The sequence below is a fragment of the Centropristis striata genome, chromosome 7 (genome assembly GCF_030273125.1).
Source record: "Centropristis striata isolate RG_2023a ecotype Rhode Island chromosome 7, C.striata_1.0, whole genome shotgun sequence".
Classification (NCBI taxonomy): domain Eukaryota; kingdom Metazoa; phylum Chordata; class Actinopteri; order Perciformes; family Serranidae; genus Centropristis; species Centropristis striata.
Window position 1 is genome coordinate 1,013,948 of NC_081523.1, and position 14,973 is coordinate 1,028,920.

Here is a 14,973-nt window from a genome sequence, read left to right on the forward strand (position 1 = left end):
TTTGTAATATTATATATAATTTTATAAATTATATAGAATATAATTTGTAATATGTTCTGATAAAGAACTTGACGTTCCAATAAAAAATACTGTCGTTAAAAGGACGATTTAAGCAGCAGAAGTGGCGTTTTGTCACCACCAGAAGGATTTAGAGGCCAGTTTTTACTGTCACTACATCACAGCTGACTCTGATATTTACTCTGATATTTACTCTATTTACTCTGATATTTACTCTGATATTTACTCTGATATTTACTCTGATATTTACTCTATTTACTCTGATATTGACTCTGATATTGACTCTGATATTTACTCTGATATTTACTCTGATATTTACTCTATTTACTCTGATATTGACTCTGATATTTCCTCTGATATTGACTGTGATATTTCTAGCAGCCGTCCTGATGAAGGGAGCTGGAGGTGGAGGTGGAGGTGGAGGTGGAGGTGGAGGTGGAGGCCTGGTACCTGGAAGCAGAAGAGTCCGATGGAGTAGATGACGTAGTCCTCTTTGGAGGCTCCGATGGCCGGCAGCACCGAGGACATGTTGTAGACTCCGACACAGAAGAAGAGCAGGAAACCCAACAGATGGCTCCAGATGTTCACCGTCTCATTGGACAGGATGAACAGGCTGCACAGAGGTAAAAACAGGCACTCAGTTAAAAAATATTATTATTATTATTCCCCTCTTAAAAATGACTTTATTCTCCTAATTAATTCAATATTTACAACTTTATTCTCGTAATTAATTCAATATTTGACTTTATTCTCGTAATTAATTAAATCTTTTTGACTTTATTCTCATAATTAATTAATTAAATATTTTTTACTTTATTCTCGTAATTAATTCAATATTTTTTACTTTATTCTCATAAATAATTAAATATTTTTTACTTTATTCTCATAATTAATTAAATATTTTTTACTTTATTCTCGTAATTAATTAAATATTTTTTACTTTATTCTCGTAATTTATTCAATATTTACTACTTTATTCTCATAAGTAATTCATTATTCACAACTTTATTCTCGTAATTAATTAAATATTTTTGACTTAATTCTCGTAATTAAATATTTTTGACTTTATTTTCAGAATTAAATATTTTTGACTTAATTCTCGTAATTAAATATTTTTGACTTTATTTTCAGAATTAAACATTTTCAACTTTATTCTCATAATTTATTAAATATTTTTGACTTTATTCTCATAATTAATTCATTATTTACAACTTTATTCTTGTAATTAATTATATATTTTTGACTTTATTTTCAGAATTAAATATTTTCAACTTTATTCTCATAATTAATTAAATATTTTTGACTTTATTCTCATAAATAATTAAATATTTGACTTTATTCTCATAATTAATTAAATATTTTTTACTTTATTCTCGTAATTAATTCAATATTTACGACTTTATTCTCATAATTAATTAAATATTTTTGACTTTATTTTCAGAATTTAATATTTTCAACTTTATTCTCATAAATAATTAAATATTTTTTACTTTATTCTCATAATTAATTAAATATTTTTTACTTTATTCTCGTAATTTATTCAATATTTACGACTTTATTCTCATAATTAATTACATTTTTTTTTCTTTATTCTCATAAATAATTAAATATTTGACTTTATTCTCATAATTAATTAAATATTTTTTACTTTATTCTCATAATTAATTAAATATTTTTTACTTTATTCTCATAAATAATTAAATATTTTTTACTTTATTCTCATAATTAATTAAATATTTTTTACTTTATTCTCGTAATTTATTCAATATTTACTACTTTATTCTCATAATTAATTCATTATTTACAACTTTATTCTCGTAATTAATTAAACATTTTTTACTTTATTTTCAGAATTAAATATTTTCAACTTTATTGTCATAACTAATTAAATATTTTTGACTTTATTCTCATAATTAATTAAATATTTTCAACTTTATTCTCATAACTAATTAAATATTTTTGACTTTATTCTCATAATTAATTAAATATTTTTGACTTTATTCTCGTAATTAATTCCATATTTACGACTTTATTCATTAATTGTTGACCTGCTATCTCCCCCTAAACATCCACTGCCCACAACCATTCTAACAGCCTCATTCTAAACCAGGGGTGTCAAACTCAAATACACAATGGGCCAAAATGTAAAACTTGAATAAAATCGCGGGCCAACATTGAACAAATAAACCTTTTAATATATACCAAACATGTTTTGCTTTAACATTAAATATGGAACCAGCAACGCTTATAAACATACAATATATAACTAAATAGTGCAGACATGCAACATCTAATTTCAAATTTAAAAAAAATCAATGTCATTAATTTATTAAATAAAAATTAAACAAAAATCGTATGCGTCTTTGCTATTTGCATCCTTCTGATTTAAATATCAAAATAAACTTTTTCAACAGGTTAATAAATTCTGCCTTTCTTTTCTCCATTTTTGGGAAGGGGTAGCTGGGAGACAGCTCTAGCTTGAGGTTGCTATGACGACTGTCACAGAGGAGCGTTTCTGGGTCCTGTCCTGATTGACGCGCCAAAAAAACAGCAGGGCATTGTGGGATTTGTAGTATTAGCAGTAAATGCGCCGTATAATACCGGCGGGTCAGCTTTTATAGTACAATAATAATATAATAATTTGGTATTGCCTCGCGGGCCAAATAAAATTACACTGCGGGCATTTTGGAATTTTGTGTCTTTTTTTAGTCATTTTGGGTTGTTTTTTTTAATTTAGTGTCTTCTTTGGTAATTTTGTGTCTTTTTATTGTCATTTTGTGTCTTTTTTTAATCATTTTGTGGTCAATCTGTGTCTTTTTTGGAATTTTGTTTCCTTTTTTGGGTAATTTTGTGTCTATTTTGGTCATTTTGTGTCTTTTTTGGTCATTTTGTGTCTTTTTATTGTCATTTTGTGTCTTTTTTTAATCATTTTGTGGTCAATCTGTGTCTTTTTTTTGGAATTTTGTTTCCTTTTTGGGTAATTTTGTGTCTTTTTTGGTCATTTTGTGTCTTTTTTGGTCATTTTGTGTCTTTTTTTAATCATTTTGTGGTCAATCTGTGTCTTTTTTTGGAATTTTGTTTCCTTTTTGGGTAATTTTGTGTCTTTTTTGGTCATTTTGTGTCTTTTTTGGTCATTTTGTGTCTTTTTTTAATCATTTTGTGGTCAATCTGTGTCTTTTTTTAGTCATTTTGTGTCTTTTTTTGTCATTTTGGGTTTGTTTTTTTAATTTTGTGTCTTCTTTGGTAATTTTGTGTCTTTTTTGGTCAATTTGTGTCTTTTTTTGGGTCATTTTGTGTCTTTTTTCAGTCATTTTGTTTCCTTTTCTTGTAGTATTAGCGGTAAATGCGCCGTATAATACCGGCGGGTCAGCTTTTATAGTACAATAATAAGATAATAATTTGGTATTGCCTCGCGGGCCAGAGTTTGACACCCCTGTTCTAGAGAAGAAAAGGACCTGGGGAGGTAACGAGTGAGTCCTATCCCTGTCTTATGTTCTGTATTTCTGTTTATCCTTGTTTGTTGTCTTGTGAACCCTGTTTACGGTGGTTCTGTTGTCTTGTTGTCACCTCTTGATGCAGAGTCTGGAGGGCAGGTAAGCTCTGTACCCGTCGGTGATGTAGGGGTTCTCCCTCAGGAACACGGGGATCTGCTCGTAGGTGTACAGTCGGATTCCTCGGGGAACCAGAACGGGCCAGTACTGGTAGCCTCCCAGCTCGATGTAGTGGGTGGTCTGGGCGCTCTTTGGGGGTTTCTGAGGCATGTCCGGGCCGTAAGAGTCCGCTTTAGTCTGACCGGAAACTGGGAACAAAGAGTCACATCAGATCAGCTGCTTTTTATCCAAAACAAGTCTTATTAAATATCAGAATACTGAAATATTTATATACCAATACTGATACATATTTATTACAAATTGGAATTAAATTCATCTTACATGTAAAACACTTTCAACGTTCCCAAAAAAAACACATGGGTGTCCACATATTCTACATTTAGATCTATTTCCAGATTTAAAAAAGACAAAAAATGACCAAAAAAGATGTAAAATGACCAAAAAATACAGAAAAGACACACAAAAAAGACACAAAACAAGACAAAAACGACCAAAAGACTCTCCTGTCCTCTCCTCTCTGCTCTGTGTAAACAGATTCTCAGTGAATATTTGTCACATGGCTGACAAAATTTCCGAAAAAAGACACAAAATGACCGAAACAAGACACAAAATTTCCAGAAATTACCAAAAAAAGACGCAAAATTACCAAAAAAATATTTAAATTCCCAAAAAAGACATAAACTTAACAAAACAAGACACAAAATGACCAAAAAAGAAAAAAGACACAAAGTTTCCAGAAATTACCAAAGAAAATACGCAAAATTACCAAAAAAAGATGTACGTTTCCAAAAAAAAGACACAAAATTAACAAAACAAGACACAACATTTCCCAAAATTACCAAAAAAATGCACAAAATTTCCAGAAATGACAAAAAAAGACCACACAAAATGACCAAAACAAGACGTGAAATAACCCCCAAAAATAGTATTGTCACGTTTCCAACAATTCCTGTCCTCTCCCCTCAGCTCTGTGTAAACAGCCTCTCCTGTCCTCTCCTCTCAGCTCTGTGTAAACAGCCTCTCCTGTCCTCTCCTCTCTGCTCTGTGTAAACAGCCTCTCCTGTCCTCTCCTCTCAGCTCTGTGTAAACAGCCTCTCCTGTCCTCTCCTCTCAGCTCTGTGTAAACAGCCTCTCCTGTCCTCTCCTCTCTGCTCTGTGTAAACAGCCTCTCCTGTCCTCTCCCCTCAGCTCTGTGTAAACAGCCTCTCCTGTCCTCTCCTCTCTGCTCTGTGTAAACAGCTTCTCCTGTCCTCTCCTCTCTGCTCTGTGTAAACAGCCTCTCCTGTCCTCTCCCCTCTGCTCTGTGTAAACAGCCTCTCCTGTCCTCTCCTCTCTGCTCTGTGTAAACAGCCTCTCCTGTCCTCTCCCCTCTGCTCTGTGTAAACAGCCTCTCCTGTCCTCTCCTCTCTGCTCTGTGTAAACAGCCTCTCCTGTCCTCTCCTCTCTGCTCTGTGTAAACAGCCTCTCCTGTCCTCTCTGCTCTGTGTAAACAGCCTCTCCTGTCCTCTCCTCTCTGCTCTGTGTAAACAGCCTCTCCTGTCCTCTCCCCTCAGCTCTGTGTAAACAGATTTTCAGTGGATATTTGTCTCATGACCGACAAAAAAATTCCAAAAAAGACACAAAATGACCAAGAAAAGTAGCAAAATAACCAAAAAAATACTTAAATTTCCCAAAAAAGATACAAAATTACCAAAAAGACGTAATTTTCCAAAGACACAAAATGATCAAACAAGTTGCAAAAATACCACAAAAAAGACGTAAATTTCCCCAAAAGATACCAAAATTTCCAGAAATTAGCAAAAAAGACACAAGACAACCAAACCAAGACGTAAAATTACCAAAAAGACACAAAATTTCCTAAAATGACAAAAAAAGGAACCTAAAAAAACGTGAAATTCCCTAAAAAAAGGTCCACATATTGAAGTCTTGTCATGTTTCCAGCCTCTCCTGTCCTCTCCTCTCAGCTCTGTGTAAACAGCCTCTCCTGTCCTCTCCTCTCTGCTCTGTGTAAACAGCCTCTCCTGTCCTCTCCTCTCTGCTCTGTGTAAACAGCCTCTCCTGTCCTCTCCTCTCTGCTCTGTGTAAACAGCCTCTCCTGTCCTCTCCTCTCTGCTCTGTGTAAACAGCCTCTCCTGTCCTCTCCTCTCAGCTCTGTGTAAACAGCCTCTCCTGTCCTCTCCTCTCTGCTCTGTGTAAACAGCCTCTCCTGTCCTCTCCTCTCAGCTCTGTGTAAACAGCCTCTCCTGTCCTCTCCTCTCAGCTCTGTGTAAACAGCCTCTCCTGTCCTCTCCTCTCTGCTCTGTGTAAACAGCCTCTCCTGTCCTCTCCTCTCTGCTCTGTGTAAACAGCCTCTCCTGTCCTCTCCTCTCTGCTCTGTGTAAACAGCCTCTCCTGTCCTCGTTTACCTAGAGCAGTAGTTCTCAACCTTTTTGAGTCGCGACCCCCAATTTAACATGCATGTTGTCCGGGACCCCCGCTCACTGAACACAATCTCACATGCACAGTTCAGATCACCCAAAAAAGAAACAAAATGACCAAATAAAAGTAAACAACATGACCAAAAAAGACACAAATTGACCACAAAATTATCAAAAAAAGACACAAAATGTCCTAAAAAGACACAAAATGACCAAAAAAGGAATCAAAATGACTAAAAAAGAAATAAATTGACCACAAAATTATCAAAAAAGACACAAAATGACCTAGAAAGACACAAAATGACCAAAAAAAGACACAAATTGCCCAAAAAAAGATACAAAATGACCAAAAAAAACACAAAATGACAAAAAAAAGATACAAAATGATCACAAAAAGGAAACAAAATGACTAAAAAAGAAATAAATTGACCACAAAATGATCAAAAAAAGACACAAGATGACCAAAAAAAGACACAAAATGAGCCAAAAAAGAAACAAAATGACCAAAAAAAGAAACAAAATGATCAAAAAAAGACACAAAATGACCAAAAAAAGACAAAATGACACAAAAAAGGAAACAAAATGACAAAAAAAATACACAAAATGACAAAAAAAGACACAAGATGATGCAGAAAAGAAACAAAATGACCAAAAAAAGACAAAATGACTAAAAAAAGACACAAAATGACAAAAAATACACAAAATGACCAAAAAAAGGAAACAAAATAACCAAAAAAGACACGAAATTACTAAAAAAAAGACAGCCTCTCCTGTCCTCTCAAAAAATATTGACCTTTTCCACCATAACCTAATGTTTAGAGTTGTTCCTGTAACACTGACGGTCTGCTGTAAAGACAGATTTAATTGTATGTGGAGAAAAAAAACAAAAACCAAACTCCCTTCAGAAATTAACCATTTTTGGGCCTTACGTGCTAACCACCATTGACTCCCTCAGAACAGAGCTAAAGAGTTTTCTTTTAATTAGCCACGTGGTCCAATTAACACTAATAATAACAAACATCACTTACTAATGAAGTTGACATCCATAGAATCGATCCTACAGCCAGTAAACACCTCAACAACATGATGTTATCTGACGTCAGAGTGCGGGTTAAAAATCCGCATCAACGACTAGAAAAGTTGTGATTTTGTTGAAATAACGCGTCTTATTGTCAATTATTTTTACGCCGAATTGAGCCGAAGAACCAACTGAACCTGAACATGATTTAAAGTTTACAGTATGTGGTGAATAAAACTGTTTTTAACCCAATTAAATCTAAAATTAACGGATTTCTCAAAGCGGTCTGGCGGCTACTGAAGAGGCTAACTGGAGGCTAACTAGTTAGCATGCTGCTTAAATAAACGATAAATAAACAACAAACTGACCTTTTAGTTTGGTGTAAGCGCAGTTTGATCCATTCTGGGGTTTATAGTACGAGCCCCGCATCTGTAAACATGTGTTGTTGTTGTTATTATTGTTAATTTAAGATAAATAAATCTTATAGTTTGTATCAAGTTTCAGCTACAACATCTTCCAAATCACCAGTGACGTCATCAGTGAAGGACCCCGCCGCGGTGGCTGAAGGACTGCCTGAGCAGAAACACAACACAAACACACACAGCTCGGTTGTTTTTGTTTGTTTGTTTTGTTTTTAAATTAATGTCAATACAATAAAAATGATAATACGCTGGAAAAGCTATGCACTCTGGGTAATTTTATTAGTAAATTGTATTATTATTATTATTATTATACGACGGAGTATTAGGGCCACATATAGAAAAAAATAATAATTACAAGAATAAAGTCGTTAATATTTAATACATATTAGAATAAAGTCGAAAATATTTTATTCATCACGGAAATAAAGTCGTTTACAATAAATATCTAATAAATATTAGAATAAAGTAGAAAATATTTAATAAATTATGATAATAAAGTCGTAAATATTTAATAAATTGTAAGAATTAAGTCGTAAATATTTATTAAATTATAAGAATAAAGTGGAAAATATTTAATAAATTATGATAATAAAGTCGTAAATATTTAATAAATTGTAAGAATTAAGTCGTAAATATTTAATAAATTATAAGAATAAAGTGGAAAATATTTAATAAATTATGAGAATAAAGTCGAAAATATTGAAACAAACAGAGCTGGGGTTTTTTGTTGTTATTTTGTTTTTAGTTAATGTCAATAAATAAAAATGATAATACGCTGGAAAAGCTATGCACTCTGGGTAATTTTATTAGTAAATTGTATTATTATTATTATTATTATACGACGGAGGGCTACATATAGAAAAAAATAATGATTACAAGAATAAAGTCGTTAATATTTAATACATATTAGAATAAAGTCGAAAATATTTTTATTCATCACGGAAATAAAGTCGTTTACAATAAATATTTAATAAATATTAGAATAAAGTAGAAAATATTGAATAAATTATGATAATAAAGTCGTAAATATTTAATAAATTGTAAGAATTAAGTCGTAAATATTTAATAAATTATAAGAATAAAGTGGAAAATATTTAATAAATTATGAGAATAAAGTCGAAAATATTTAATAAATTATAAGAATAAAGTCGTAAATATTGAAACAAACAGAGCTGGGGGTTTTTGTTGTTATTTTGTTTTTAGTTAATGTCAATAAATAAAAATGATAATACGCTGGAAAAGCTATGCACTCTGGGTAATTTTATTAGTAAATTTTATTATTATTATTATTATTATATGACAGAGGGCCACATATAGAAAAAAATTATAATTACAAGAATAAAGTCGTTAATATTTAATACATATTAGAATAAAGTCGAAAATATTTTATTAATTACGGAAATAAAGTAGTTTACAATAAATATTTAATAAATATTAGAATAAAGTAAGTAATGAAGTCGTAAATATTTAGTAAATTGTAAGAATGAAGTCGTAAATATTTGATCAATTATAAGAATAAAGTGGAAAATATTGAATAAATTACGAGAATAAAGGCAAAAATATTTAATAAATTATATGAATAAAGTCGTAAATATTGAAACAAACAGAGATGGGGGGGTTGTTGTTGTTTTTTTTTTAATTATTTATAAGTAACTTTTATTATTATAAATATATAAAAAATATAACTTAATGTGCAACTTTTAGTTGTTCAAAGAATTAATACTAGCCTAAAAGTTAAAATATATAAATAAATACAATTAATAGATAAATAATAATAATAATAATAATAACTAGAAAATTCCTAAAGAAATTTTGATTGTGTGCTTGCCTCTGGACCGTGACTCTCGTGGCTTATCAAAAGGGGCAGGGATTAAACAGGGACTTTCTGCTGAGTACACTCACACCTCATACAAGTCTTTAGGACAAACGGTTCACTAGTTAGTAAAATGGGCGTGGCTAATCAAAGGGGCGGGGTTATCAATCACCAGTTAAACAGGGACTCTATGCTGAGTAATCTGACATCTTATACAAGTTTCTAGGACAAACGGTTCATTAGTTCGTAAAAGGGGGCGTGGCTAATAAAAAGGGCGGGAATTTATGAATTATTGTTATGTAGAACTGAAAAGTGATGAACCATCATCATGCATGACAAGTTTGAGGCAGATTGGACAATGTATGGTCAAGTTATAAGGTCTCATGTTTTATGAAGAAAGCCATGTCTGTTTACTTAGAGTAAACCGACAGTTATCAGTTAGAATGTCTGTGTTGGAGGAGGGGGGGGGGGGGGGGGGGGGCTTTGGTAGCTAAGCAACCACGTGGCCAGGTGGAGTCGACCAATCAGAGCAGAGCAATCAACTGAAATTAACTGACGATGGAGACAGTTCCATCAAAGTGAGCAGACAGAGGTCGACAAACTTGAAATTCTGGCCTCGAACAGAAAGCATTTTCGGCAAAACCATAATACCTATCATTGATCCGACTTCACTTTGAGCGTCCTGAATTCTTCCTGAACATCTACATATGTTTTTTTTTAAGAAAAATGAAAAGACAGCTTTGTTAGAGCGATTTTAAAAAACTGTTAAATTTTTTTTTTGAGAAATCTTCCTTCATTTTTAATATGGGAGCCGATGCGGCAGTTGGTGCATTTTGTTTGAGCATCTGTGCGTCCTGCGCCCAAACTATAACTCTGACAGCTTTACCAGAGGATTGTGAGTGAGAGGACAAATTTTCCTACGTTTCTATGTATAAATTATTTCTGTAGAGTGAAATTTGCGGCCTGGAGCGCAGTTTTCAAATTTATTTTTTGACAATTCTTTCTCTCCCTCTACACTCTGTTTGATGACTTCCCCACTCTAGACTCTCCATAGGGTTACATTGGGGGGATTTTTTGACGTGTTTTTGCCCAATAATTTGAAAACCGTATGTCGAAACCCTTAGAAAAGTCATAGCACACTTGTCATGGGCAAGCCGGTCAATTTGATACCTTTTTTGTGTATGTGTGACCAAAACTCTGGGAGGAGTAGTCGACCGAAAAAACACCACGGAAGAAACGGAAGAATAAGAATAAGACATAAGCCCACGGAATAACAATTAGTGTGCTTTTGCAAGCAAGCACACAAAATAATATGGAGTATTAGGGACACATATAGAAATAACAATAATGATGTTAAAGTCTAAAAGTTTAAAAAAAAAAGTTTTTAAATTAATGTCAATAAATAAAAATGATAATACGCTGGAAAAGCTATGCACTCTGGGTAATTTTATTAGTAACTTTTATTATTATTATACAACGGAGTATTAGGGCCACATATAGAAAAGAAGAATAATTACGAGAATAAAGTCATTAATATTAAATTAATATAAGAATAAAGTCGAAAATATTTTATTAATTACGGAAATAAAGTCGTTTAATATAGATGTTTAATAAATATAAGGATAAAGTCGAAAATATTTAATAAATTATAAGAATAAAGTCGCAAATATTTAATAAATTAAAATAATAAAGTGGAAAATATTTAATAAATTATTAGAATAAAGTCGAAAATATTTAATAAATTATAAGAATAAAGTCGTAAATATTGAAACAAACAGAGCTGGGGTTTTTTGTTGTTATTTTGTTTTTAGTTAATGTCAATGAATAAAATCCTTTGTTGTGGTTGGAAACGCTGGAAAATGCTATGCACTCATACTTCTGCATAAATAGAATTAATAGATAAATAATATTAATAATTATAATAATAATAATCGAAAATATTTAATTAATTACAGGAATTAAGTCAAATATATTTAATTAATTACAAGAATAAAGTTGCAAATATTTATTTAATTATAAGAATAAAGTCAAAATATTTTATTAATGACAAGAATACAACTTTTTTCTCATATTTATTTCAATTTTTTTTTCTTAATCTCTGCATCTAATTTAGTTTAAATGTATTAAAAATATTAAATCCTGCTCTTTAAACATTAGCCACTGAGTGGCCTGTCCTCTCCTCTCAGCTCTGTGTAAACAGCCTGCAGTTCTTATCTCAGAAACATAAACTTTGCTTCACAGATTCTGTGAAAATATGTCTAAAAATATATATATTTAATGGGTTTTTTTAACAAATCGTTTCTTTTTGGTGACATTTTATATTAGAAAAGTAGACTAGAGTGATTTAGAAGAAATTTTTATTATAATTTTAAACTTCTTTTTGGTGACTTTTTCCTAATCCCATCATCTAATTTAGATTAAATGTAATGAAATTGGTCATTTTGTGTCTTTTTTTCTAGTCATTTTGTGTCTTTTTTGGTCATTTTGTGTCTTTTTTTCTAGTCATTTTGTGTCTTTTTTGGTCATTTTGTTTCTAGTTATTGTTATTCTATTGATGCATCTTTCTATTTATGCAGCAGCAACAATGCATGACATGTTTTCCCCCAGGCGTCTCAGTCTCCACCTGTCTCTCTCTCCTCTCTCTTTTTTGGTCATTATGTGTCTCTTTTTATGTCATTTTGTGTCTTTTTTTGGTCATTTTGTGTCATTTTGTGTCTTTTTTGGTCATTTTGTGTCTTTTTTTCTAGTCATTTTGTGTCTTTTTTGGTCATTTTGTGTCTTTTTGTGTCTTTTTTGGTCATTTTGTGTCTCTTTTTCTAGTCATTTTGTGTCTTTTTTGGTCATTTTGTGTCTCTTTTTGTGTCATTTTGTGTCTTTTTTGGTCATTTTGTGTCTCTTTTTGTGTCATTTTGTGTCTTTTTTGTGTCTTTTTTGGTCATTTTGTGTCTCTTTTTGTGTCATTTTGTGTCATTTTTGGTCATTTTGTGTCTTTTTTGTCATTTTGTGTCTTTTTTGGTCATTTTGTGTCTCTTTTTGGTCATTTTGTGTCTTTTATTCTAGTAATTTTGTGTCTTTTTTGGTCATTTTGTGTCTATTTTTGTGTCATTTTGTGTCTTCTGTGTCTTTTTCTAGCCACTTTGTGTCTTTTTTGTGTCTTTTTTGGTCATTTTGTGTCTTTTTTTGGTCATTTTGTGTCTTTTTTGTCATTTTGTGTCTTTTTTGTCATTTTGTCTCTTTTTGGTCATTTTGTGTCTTTTATTGGTCATTTTGTGTCTATTTTTGTGTCATTTTGTGTCTTCTGTGTTTTTTTTGGTCATTTTGTGTCTATTTTTGTGTCATTTTGTGTCTTTTTTTGGTCATTTTGTGTCTTTTTTGTCATTTTGTGTCTTTTTTGGTCATTTTGTGTCTCTTTTTGGTCATTTTGTGTCTTTTTTTGGTCATTTTGTGTCTCTTTTTGGTCATTTTGTGTCTATTTTTGTGTCATTTTGTGTCTTCTGTGTCTTTTTTGGTCACTTTGTGTCTTTTTCTAGTCATTTTGGGTCTTTTTTTGACATCAATCCTGCTGCTGTTGGAGCGCCAGCCGCTGAGTGGAGCTCTGCGCCTGCTGGCTGTCGTCCCGCCTCGCCTCGCCGAGCGGCGGTGTGACATCATCGTGGCGTCTCCACAGACTCTCAGGTGTGAGAGATGTTGGGAGGATTCCCTCCGGAGGGAAGTCACACTCCGTCCTCCCTCTGCTGTTTACACCCCGCTTTAATTGCCTTATTCTCAACTGGAAGTGTGTTCTTCATTATCACTTCTAATACACCTCTCAGCACATCCACGCTGGCAAAGTGTCAGCTGCCAACTTAAGATAGTAGCCGAGTGGAGCGGACGAGGGCAAGCAGCGAGAACCTCCTGCTGCTGCTGCGCTCGCTGCTCAGCCAGTAATTGATTTTGTGGGTTTTACAGTTGGCACTGTTTGATACAAATGAGGCAACACAGGAAAAAATATGCAATATGTCTTTTTCTTCTACTTTCTAGTGCTCTTTTTTTTCTTTTTTTCAAGTCATTTTGTGTCTTTTTTGGTCATTTTGTGTCTCTTTTGGTCATTTTGTGTCTTTTTTGGTCATTTTGTGTCTCTTTTTGTGTCATTTTGTGTCTTTTTTGGTCATTTTGTCTCTCTTTTTGTGTCATTTTGTGTCTTTTTGTGTCTTTTTTGGTCATTTTGTGTCTCTTTTTGTGTCATTTTGTGTCTTTTTTGGTCATTTTGTGTCTCTTTTTGTGTCATTTTGTGTCTTTTTTGTGTCTTTTTTAGTCATTTTATCTCTCTTTTTGTGTCATTTTGTCTCTCTTTTTGTGTCATTTTGTGTCTTTTTTGTGTCTTTTTTGGTCATTTTGTGTCTCTTTTTGTGTCATTTTGTGTCTTTTTTGGTCATTTTGTGTCTCTTTTGGTGTCTCTTTTTGTGTCTCTTTTTGTGTCTTTTTGTGTCTTTTTTGTGTCTTTTTTGTGTCTCACAGGAACACAGGAAAAAAATATGCAATATGTCTTTTTCTTCTACTTTCTAGTGCTCTTTTTTTCTTTTTTTCTAGTCATTTTGTGTCTTTTTTGGTCATTTTGTGTCTCTTTTGGTGTCATTTTGTGTCTCTTTTTGTGTCTTTTTTGTGTCTTTTTTGGTCATTTTGTGTCTCTTTTTGTGTCATTTTGTGTCTTTTTTGTGTCTTTTTTGGTCATTTTGTGTCTCTTTTGGTCATTTTGTATCTTTTTTGGTCATTTTGTGTCTTTTTTGGTCATTTTGTGTCTCTTTTTGTGTCATTTTGTGTCTTTTTTGTGTCTTTTTTTGTCATTTTGTCTCTCTTTTTGTGTCATTTTGTGTTTTTTTTGGTCATTTTGTCTCTCTTTTTGTGTCATTTTGTGTCTTTTTTGGTCATTTTGTCTCTCTTTTTGTGTTATTTTGTGTCTTTTTTGTGTCTTTTTTTGGTTATTTTGTGTCTTTTTTGGACATTTTGTGTCTCTTTTTGTGTCATTTTGTGTCTTTTTTGTGTCTTTTTTGTGTCTTTTTTGGTAATTTTGTCTCTCTTTTTGTGTCATTTTGTGTCTTTTTTGTGTCTTTTTTGGTCATTTTGTGTCTCTTTTTGTGTCTTTTTTGTGTCTTTTTTGGTCATTTTGTCTCTCTTTTTGTGTAATTTTGTGTCTTTTTTGGTCATTTTGTCTCTCTTTTTGTGTAATTTTGTGTCTTTTTTGTGTCTTTTTTGGTCATTTTGTGTCTGTTTTTGTGTCATTTTGTGTCTTTTTTGGTCATTTTGTGTCTCTTTTTGTGTCATTTTGTGTCTTTTTTGTGTCTATTTTGGTCATTTTGTCTCTCTTTTTGTGTCTCTTTTTGTGTCTTTTTTGGTCATTTTGTGTCTCTTTTTGTGTCTCTTTTTGTGTCATTTTGTGTCTTATTTGTGTCTTTTTTGTTTCTTTTTTGTGTCTTTTTGTGTCTTTTTGTGTCATTTTGTGTCTCTTTTTGTATCTTTTTTGTGTCTTTTTGTGTCATTTTGTGTCTTTTTTGTGTCTTTTTCTTTTTTTTTCTCCTCCTCCCTCTCTCTCAATCTTTGTCTCTGATTTCTGTCCTCCATTTTTCTGTCAGACTTTAACACAGAGAAATGTTCCTCCATGTAATTGTGCGTTAGTCTGCGTGTAATGGAACATGAA

The 14,973-nt window shown here is 32.1% G+C and overlaps 1 protein-coding gene across 1 annotated transcript in view; it reads right to left on the bottom strand.

Moving 5' to 3' along the window:
* paqr3a (progestin and adipoQ receptor family member IIIa) overlaps positions 1-7,616 on the bottom strand; it is a 34,947-nt gene extending 27,331 nt beyond the window's left edge. The window contains exons 1-3 of the mRNA XM_059337821.1: positions 7,433-7,616; positions 3,586-3,817; positions 469-631 (exon numbers count right to left, since the gene is read on the bottom strand). Of these exons, the coding sequence (XP_059193804.1) occupies positions 469-631; positions 3,586-3,817; positions 7,433-7,493 (456 nt within the window). The 5' untranslated portion in view covers positions 7,494-7,616. The remainder of the gene's footprint in view (positions 1-468; positions 632-3,585; positions 3,818-7,432) is intronic.
* Positions 7,617-14,973: the final 7,357 nt, after the last annotated feature.